Source organism: Nannospalax galili, unplaced genomic scaffold (assembly GCF_000622305.1).
Source record: "Nannospalax galili isolate Female #2095 unplaced genomic scaffold, S.galili_v1.0 scaffold686, whole genome shotgun sequence".
NCBI classification, from domain to species: domain Eukaryota; kingdom Metazoa; phylum Chordata; class Mammalia; order Rodentia; family Spalacidae; genus Nannospalax; species Nannospalax galili.
The window spans coordinates 1,368,175-1,377,648 of NW_008355472.1; the positions used below are offsets into that span (position 1 = coordinate 1,368,175).

Sequence of the window (9,474 nt, forward strand, 5' to 3'; positions counted from 1 at the left end):
TGGCACCCCTCACAGACAGTCATTCAGCCTTCCCAGCTGCATCCCAGGTCAGTAGTCATTGGCTTACATGCCTACTCAGCCCTTTAGATATTTCATTTAGCCTGCACAGCAGTCCTCCTAAGAGGAAGACATAAAAAAATTGTTATTATCATTCTGCAGAAGTGGAAACCAAGGCTGAAAGTGACATGTCTGGGGGCAAGTACCTGGCAAAGATAAACTTAGAACTTTGGTTTCCAGCCTCTTGATGTCAAAATCAGGCATCTGCCAACTCCTACCATAGCCCTGGAACCAACCATTCCTCCCTCCACCCCTAAGCTTTAATACTCCTGGGCAGGAGCCCCAACAGACCAGGTTAATTCCTTGTTCCACATGGTACACCTTAAGCACTTGCCTCTGACCTTTGATCTCTCCTACCACCTGATGGGACCTGGGCCCCTCACTCTCCTGGCCTTATTTTTTCCAATCACTGTTGTGACCTTTAGTTTAGTTCTTGAGATTGGGAGCTTGTCACAGGCAGAACCTTGGTCTAACCCCAGCGATCTATTTGTATCCAAGCCCAGAATACAGAGCTTGTTGAGTAACAGTGGATGTGATTCAAGGCTTAGTTCTGCCACCAACTTACTGTGTGCCCTAGGGAGAGCCCCTGCCCTCTTCTGGTGGTTGGATTGGAATTCTGTCTTGAGGAGAAGGCAGGGACACTCCCCAGGCTGGCTGGAGGGCTGTTAAGGAACTCATAAGAGCAGAGGAGGATAGGGAAAGGTGGCCATGGTAGGAATGAGGTGACTGTGTATAGGTCCTTATGCTGTATCATCTGTAGTAGTATCCCCAGCTGAGCTATCCCCAGGTAAGGAATGACCAGCATCTGGATGCACTGACAAGCATTTCTGAGCAGCCTGTGCCAATATAGGTAGGGGATAGTGACAGAAAAGAGAGAGAGTGGAGAGGGCTGTGTGTATGAGAGAATGTGTGTGTGTGTGTGTGTGTGTGTGTGTGTGTGTGTGCGTGTACAACATGGGCAGGTGGATGGGAGAGGCACCTATTGTGTCACTAAAGGGCTTCTATATATTTTATCTCCTTTAAGTTTCTCCCAGGAACTATGTGAAATATTGGAGGAGGTGGTCTTCTGGGTCTCACTTTTATACTTGTATCAGGTCAGCTTTTTGAAAAAATTATTCTGTTAATATTTGTTATGTGTTTTGCCTGTATGTGTGTAAGTGAACCCATGTTGTGAAATGCCTGTGGAGGTCATAAAAGGGTGTTGGATCCCCTGGAACTGAAATTATAGATGGTTGTTAGCCACCATGTAGGTGCTGGCAATTGAATCTGGGTCCTCTGCAAGAGCAGCCATTGCTCTTAACCACTGAGCCATCTTTCCAGCCCTCAGGCCAGCTTTTTAATCCTGGTTCTGACTTGCAGTCATACTCTGGGAGAAGCTTACTGTAACATACTGGATGGAGAGCAACCCTGCTTTAGAGTCAGAGGAGCCAGGGACCAGGGCTGGCTCTCCTTTATCAGTTCTGTGATCCTGAGTAGATCATTTCTCATCCGATCCTCATTCTATGACAATGGGGTCATATATTATGAGGGGATGCTGTGAAGGTGGGAAACAATGGAAATAACATACCTACTTAGATGTCTAAAGGATGAAGGCACAGCAGCTGGTAGCTGATGATGTCTTTCCAGGGTAAGAATTTCACCTATGGTCTCTGATGGAAAGAAGCCAGCACCTGCTTACATAGCCCCAGGGGTGGAAAGCTCCTTCCCTCCAGGGATTGGTCTACTTTGAAAATCTTCCTGATACCCAGCAGAAGCCTGTGCTAATTCTGTCTCTGAGGCCACAAAGCATGCTGCTCTGCAGCATTTCCCTTAAAGAATTTCAGGAGCTCTTACTGGTAGCACCGGGCTTGCTTGTATTGCAGAAGCAAAACTCTGGAGATCCCCATACTTGTGAGGTACATTTTAAGTCAGGCTTACATGGGTCACAGAAATTCCTTGTTCTGTCTTGTATTTTTTTTCAAATATTTTATTTATTATTTTTATTTTATGTGTATGAGTGTATTGCCTGCATGTATGTGAGTGGGCCTGTGCAATGCTGCGGAGGTCAGAAGAGGGCTTCGGATTCCCCTGGAACTGGAGTTAAGGACGGTTCGTAGCCACCATGTGGGTGCTGGGAATCAAACCTGGGTTCTCTGCAAGAGCAGTCAGTGCTCTTAATCGCTGAGCCATCTCTCTAGCCCTTCTGTCCTGTGTTTTATGCTCCTGAGTCTGCTTTTTTCTTGGGGGCTAATCTTGAGGAAGGAAAAGTTTATTTGGGCTCGTAGTTTGAGATACAGACCATCATGGCTCAGAAGGCATGTCAGTTTGAGTGTGAGGTGGCTAGTAATGTGTCTGTAGTCAGGAGTGATGTCAGCTCCCTTTCTTCTTTTCTTCCTTTTTCATTTAGCCAGGGACCCCAGTCCATAGGATGGTGCTGCCCACATTCAGGGTGGGTCTTCCCTCCTCAGTTAAACTTCTCTGTGGAAACACACTCACAGACATCCCCAGATGTGTTTCTCCCAGATGATTCCAAATTCAGTCAAGTTGATAATGATTAACCTAGAACACTGCATGAAATACTTTCATAGAGTAGTTCCTAATAGAATAAGTGGGTTCTGATCCTTTAGGGCAAGTCACTTATCTTCAGTGAATCTCTAGGTCCTTATCTATAGAAATGAAGAAAATAATACTACTTCATAGGGTTATAGTGAGCATTACCTTGAAGAAATCCTACTTGTCAGGAATGGTAGTATATACCTTTAATCCCAGTACTTGGGACGCAGAAGCATGCAGATCTCTGTAAGTTCCAGGCCAGCCAGGGCACCATAGTAAGAGCTTGTCTCAAAATTAAAAAAACAAAAACAAAACCATAAACAACACATGAAAGTTTAGGATTTGGATAAGACACTTGGTAAATATTAAAACATTAAAAATTGCTTTAATTTTTCAGACTTAGAGATTGAACCCAGGGCTTTATACATGGTAAATGTTCTGCCACTGAGCCACATCCCCAACCCATATATTTCTGAAAAAGCAGTATATAGATAAGTACATCTGGTATTCTTAGCTCTTTATAAAATCTCCAAAGGAAAGCAGTCCAGAAGTCATTGCTCCTCCAGGTTTCAGAATGATTGTAAATCAGAGGATGGCCTTCTTATACAAGAAATCCAGGATCTGACTTCATCTTTGAAGAGCCTACTAAATTCTAGGCTCATTCACTTACTTCCCTTCCCCTCTTTTTCAAGACAGGGTCTTGATATGTAGCCCAAGTTGCCTCAAACTCATAATCTTCCTTAGTCTCCTAAGTACTGAGATTATATTAATAGGTGTGTGCTACTATGCTCAGCATCATTTACCTTATGCTATAGATGCACTCCAACACCCACTGAACACCAGCAGTGGTCTAGGCTGGGTTCCAAATTTCCCAACATCAGGCAACTTTATTTTTATTTATTACTGTTTGGATTTTTATTTTGAAATAAGGTCTCACACTTTATTTTCCAGCAACTTTATATCTTCAGTATCCAAAGAGAGAACAAAAGCAAGATAATCTCTGGGCCACAGTAGCTGCACCCAGGATTAGAATTTGGCAAACCTTGGTTAGGTACTTGCTGTGTGCCCGGTCACTACATCTGGGCAAGTGCGGTTACCCCTCCCTATTCATGGGATAGTTGGTCTGAACTAGTCTTGGTGAAGGCTAGTCTGATTCTGCCTCACTCACCTCTACATCCTAGTGTTTGGCACCAGTTCATATCAAGTAGAACTGCAGCAAATGCTTTTTCAAAAATGTGACTTGTTGAGCACTGACCATGTGCCAGGCCTGCAGCAGGGGAAAATTCTAATTAATATAATGAGCCTCTACCAATAGGTTGTACCCCCATTTTGTAAGTGAGGAAACAAGCTGATATGGAAGTGACTAGCCCAAAGCTCAGTGGGAAAATGGAGCCCAGTTTCCCTAACTGTGGCTTGGGCTCTAGCTGTTGCCCCTGCAGCAGTGGTCATGGCTCTGGGCTCCCATCCACCTGTTCCCTTGCCCCAGGTCTTCCTTGATCTAATCAAGAACTATGGTGGAGAAATGGCCTAAAGGAAACTAGAAATAGCAGGATAGGTCTCCTAGTTTATACACAGCTCTAGATGAATCTGACTCAAGCACAGATGTGACTCTGTTGCTTCCCTGCTCAAGAATGTAGGTTAACAGCAATGCCAGACAACTGAGTTCAAGTTCTGTCTTTCCGGTTTTTGGCCACATAGCCAGTTGGCTATCTGGCAACTTACCCTTGGTGTAGCCAGACCTCAGCGACCTTCCTTTTTTTTTTTTTTTTTTAACCTGAACTACACTTCTGAGAACAGCTATCTGGGACTGCAACTTCTGGAGGAATTGTGGGGGTATATCCAGCTTACATTCCACACAGTCCAGTGAGAGCAAGTGAGAAGGCCTAAGGAAGGTTTTCCTACTTTTTCAAGCAACCCAAAAGAGCCCAACACCTCTTTCTTGGGTATTTTGGACAGAGCAGGAAGGTGCCTTGGGAGGACCCTGCCTAGAACCAGCATCTTCATTGTCAGACGAGGTTGAACTCATCCAGCCAACTACAGGACAGGGAAAGTGGGCTGGTTTCCAGAGGCCTTCACTTTCAGATAAGGGATTCATCAATTGTTTCCTCCATGGCCCTTGCTGTCTCTCTACTTTCCCCCAGGGTTCTCATCCTCTACCTGTTCCTTTCTCCCTTTCCTTTCCTTCTTTCTTTCTTCTGCCTTGCTGGGGATTAACCTAGGGCCTCTACGCCTGCTAGGCAAGGACTCTAACACCAAGTAAAGCCCGCCCATGTCCGCTTCTGCATCAGTTTCTTTATAACCCATAGAACGGTTGGGTCTACAGTCCCGCCTTGTGACCTTGAGAACATCACACCTCTGCAGACACTAGATAATCTATCTGCGATATGGAGCCCGGGGCCCTTTCTGTTCTTTTCCAGCAGAGTCCACGATCTCTGGTTAAATGCTCTGTAGTATTAAGAGCCGTTTGTTCCTTTGCCAGTCAATTGGTTAATTTCACCTGACCCCCTCCAATGGCCAAGGCCTGGCACCAGCGACCAGTTACTAAAGGATTTATTCACCTCCAACTTCTTAGTGGACATCTAGCTAGCGAGGAAATGTTGAAGAAGCCAAACCCGCAGTTCTCCCCATTGCAAACGCTCTCGCCGGGAAGGTAGCCCCCCTACTCCTGCCCTATCACCACTCGAGCGCTGCAGCTGCAGAAGCGGTCAGGAGGCGGGGGCGGTCTGTGCGCGTGCGTCGGCGCAGAGCCCTCTCTCGCCCACGTGCGCGCCCCCGGGAGCAGGCGCGCGCCGCGGCGGGCTGGCGGGAAAGCGCGCGGGAAGCCCCCGGCTGCCTCCCGGTGTGGGGGAGGGAGGCCCGGAGGCTTCTGGAACGTGCCACTCTCAGGGAGGACCGGGGGAATCTTCTAGCTTCTCCGGCCTTCCCCTCCGTCCGCCAATCCGTTAGTCTCCCCCGCGACTCCCACCGCGATGCGCAGTCCCGGTGGCGCGGCCTCTCCGCCGCGCGCGGCCAGGTCCCCCCTGAAGTCAGCCCTCGATAGACGTGGTGCCTTCCGCCGCCGTAGCGGGGCGCTGTGCCGCGCGCTGGGGCCGGAAATTCCCGCGGCCTGAGTGGCGGCCGGAGCCTGAGCGAGGAGCGCAGCACCGCCGCCCTCCTCCTCCTCCTCCGCCTCCTCCCCGCGCCGGGCGGGGGCCGGACTGGCTGAGTGGGTGGGGGGACCCGCCGCGGCCCGCAGCTGCAGCGGGCGGGGAGCGCGGACGGCGCAGCGGCTCCTCCCCAGCCGCCCGGCTGAGCCCCCGGCGTCCCCGCCTCCTTCCCTCACACACCCCCCGGGCCCCAGGCCTTCCCAGCGCTCCGCCTCCTCCCTCGGCACACTCGCCGCCACCGGGGTTCTCCTGCCGCGCACCGGCCTGGCCACCTCCGGAGCGCGTCCTCCTCCTCCTGTGGCTCTCGTTTCACACACGCGCGCGCCCTCGCTCGCTGGGCCGCCCGTTCTTCCCCAGCCGTCCTCATCCTCCTCGTCCTTTAAAGGCCGCCGTCGGGGTGGGGGGAGGATTGATGTCCCTTCAGCATCATGCAGCCACCGCCGAGGAAGGTAAGGGCGTAGCTGGCGGGGGGCCTTTAGAGGGTTTTTGGGTGGTGGTGGTGATGCGTACAAAGAACAGGGCTGGGGCGACCGCTGTGCCCCCTCCCCCTTCCCGCAAGGGGCCGTGACCGCTCTCGCCTGTTGGCGTGTCACTGAGTTGCCTCCGGCTCCAGGCAAGGGGTCGCGTGTGTGAGGTGTCTTTGCAACTGAGGGGAGGCCTATCCGCTGGTCCACTCCACCGGATAGCACCCCCAGACCTTCGCCAGAGTTTCTCGGGTGTGCATTTGTGTGTGTGCGTGTGTGTGTGTGTGTGTGTGTGCTCGCGCCTGTATGGCAGTGCTGCCCAGTGCAAAGTGCAATCTTCGGGGCTACCCGGAGGGGAGGCAGGGGAGCTCCTGCACATTTGCAGAGCCTCGTGCGTGTGGGATTGTTTAGTCTGAGCCAGGTTCGAGCCTTCCAGCCGCTTGTCTACACCCTCAGCCCACTGGTAAATTTCCGGGGAGGGAGAGATTTGTTTCAAGTCTAGCCATAAGGTTTGGCCTGTTTTTCCCACGGGGCTGCCGAAAAGAAGTTGGAACGGTCACCGCCCTTCCACCCCTAGGGAAAGCAAATTAAGGATTGACGGGTTCAGCTCTCCCCCCGCTCTTGCCCCGGCCCCGGCTAGGAGGCAAGGAAAACCGTGGCGCTTCCCGCAGGAGAGCCAGAACCCGGCTATGTGTGGCGTGGGCACTAGGATCTGGGTTTGGATGGCCTGCGTACCCGTGACCGGTGCTCTGGGCTTGCCAGCAGCTTCCTGACTGCGCCCTTCTCCACCTTTTCCAGGAGCAGAGTCTGTGTCCTTGTCTTTTTTAATCTTACACATAGATACTTGATACCTACTCTGAACAGTGGGTAGAGGCAGTTCCGTTCTCCTTTCGTGGGCAAACATTTGCCGAATGACTTAACTCATCTGTGTGTGTGTGTGTGTGTGTGTGTTTCCGTTTCTTTCCTTTTTTCAATCTGGATTTCTGCAGTTAAGGCATCTCTTTTCTTTTGCACACGTACCCCTATTTCTCCCGGTAGCCTTGTACCAGGATTCCGCCATAATCTCAAACCCTGGGGTCCTACCCTGGCCAGGGAGGCTTCAGCCAGCTGGCTTTGGCGGTTCTCGCAGTTTGAAGTGGGGCCACCACCGGGCCTGGCTTCCTGGGTGTTTAAAAGCACTGCATAAGCAGGAAGGTCACTTTTGCGCTCTCCTTTGTGAGAAAGAGATTGTGATTTGATGCGCTGTCAGAGTGGAGGGCATCATCCTGAGACTGTGTGCTTTCTTGCAGCCATTGTGGAATAATTAATATGGTTGATTCATGCATATTATTTCATGATCGTGTATTTCAGTCGTTAGGTATTAGATACTCCATGCTCTCTTTCATCTGTGCTCGCTGCTCCTGGTGGTTAATGTCTACAGTTTATTTTTTGGAAGAAAGAAAAGACAGAAGGACAGTTTATTATGCACCTTTTAAACCTGTAATTGTTATATTTGTGTGTTTCCGTTCAGCCCATTTCAGATTCTTTGGCAATATTTTTTCATTAATATGAAAAATAAATAGTTTTAGTAATAAAACTAGATGACAAACAAGGAATTTGCAGTTTTCTGGCAGAGATAAACCAGAAGTATATATTCTAACAGATACTGTTTAACTTTTCTTGTTCAAGTTGTAGTAGAAGCCTTCAATAAATACATGTTGTATTTTAGGTGAAAGTTACACAAGAACTGAAAAACATTCAAGGTGAACAGATGACAAAACTTCAAGCCAAACATCAAGCAGAATGTGATTTGCTTGAAGATATGAGGTAAGGTTATAAAAAATAGAGAGTTTCTATATCTCTGTTGCAAAGGATCTTTGAATTGCCAAGCCCTGGGATCTGATGATGGAATTTCCTTTTGGATTTCCTGCTTTAAGGCTGAAGAACTTTGACTCAGCTGGAAATTGTAACTGGAACTAACACAATGCAAACTTTTTCCTTCAGTGGAGGAACCTTAATGTACACATACTATTAGAAAAAACAAGGGCCTTTCAAGTCTGTCAGTCAGTATGTAATCATTAAAGTGAAAAATTCTTATTTACATTTTCCCACTAAATTGTAAGTTATTACTGGCATTAACAATTTTTCACAGATTTTTAAACTGACACCTGTGGTGAATGGTTAGTATCTGGGATGAATCAGTCAACAGCAGATGACTATATACTAGCACTCTGTGCTAAAACATGACAAATGTAACTTTATTGTTGAATGCTCAATTCAGTGAGAACTGCTTGTCATAGGTCACATTACCTATATTCATAATCCAGGGGACTTGGAATAGAATAGGTAAGACATTGCACTAACATTGTGGAAAATGAATGTTAGAAATGAGAGAGTTAGGGTGGACACAATGGCACAGGTCTGTAATCCCCGTAATTTTAGTGCTCAGGAGTGTGAGATTGGAGGATCACAAGTTCAAGGGCAGCCTGGGCTACCCAGGGAAACCCTTTATCAAAAAAGAAAAGTTGGGAGGGGAGAGAAAGAAACGAGGGTATTGTGAAAATGAGAAAGAAGTATGAATTGTATTATTGAAGGAAATAACACTTATTTAACAACCCTGTAGTACAAACGGACAGTTCAACAAATATTTTTGTAAAGGATAAAAGATGATTTTATGTTGAAGTAGAGCAGCTGCAATTCTTATTTCCTCATTTAATACAATTGTCAAATTGGAATTACATTGTAAACCTCATCAGTTGCCTGTTTTTCCTTTAGTGCCCTAACATCATGGGTCATGAAGAATATTACTATATTGTTATGATAAAGTTATATGTTTTGGATAGCTGAGTTGTTTATAGTCCAAAGATTTTTAAAGAGTTTTTTTTCCTTCCTCATATTTAATTTAGGTACAGAAATATATAAACATTTTTGCTGTATATGTGTCATTTTAGGATTTCTAAGGCATATAAGTCTATTTTCATTCATCTTAGATATACAGGGTTTTTTCTTTTTTGACTTAAAAGCGCTCTATTTCCAGTCTACATTGGTTTTCTTTCTTTCAAAATATTTATTATTATTATTATTATTATTATTATTATTTTTAAGACAGGGTCTCACTGTGTAGCCCTGACTGGCTTGGAACTCATTATATAAGCCAAGTTGGTCTTGGACTCACAGAGATCTGCCTACCTCTGCCTCCTGAGTGCTGAGATTGAAGGTGTACACCACCACGCCTGGCTAGATTTATTTTGTGTTGTGTGTGTGTGTGTGTGTGTGTGTGTGTGTGTGTGTGTGTG

General features: G+C 47.4%; 1 protein-coding gene across 3 annotated transcripts in view; it reads left to right on the forward strand.

Annotated features, from left to right (window-relative positions):
- The first annotated feature begins 5,627 nt into the window (after positions 1 to 5,627).
- The window catches only part of Fchsd2 (FCH and double SH3 domains 2), a 222,199-nt gene continuing 218,352 nt past the window's right edge, over positions 5,628 to 9,474 (forward strand). The window contains exons 1-2 of one of the 3 annotated variants that reach the window (XM_017803071.2): positions 5,628 to 6,184; positions 7,908 to 8,005. In XM_017803071.2, the coding sequence (XP_017658560.1) occupies positions 6,164 to 6,184; positions 7,908 to 8,005 (119 nt within the window). In that variant the 5' untranslated portion in view covers positions 5,628 to 6,163. The remainder of the gene's footprint in view (positions 6,185 to 7,907; positions 8,006 to 9,474) is intronic. The other 2 variants (XM_017803070.2, XM_008852729.3) reach the window with 2 other exon arrangements.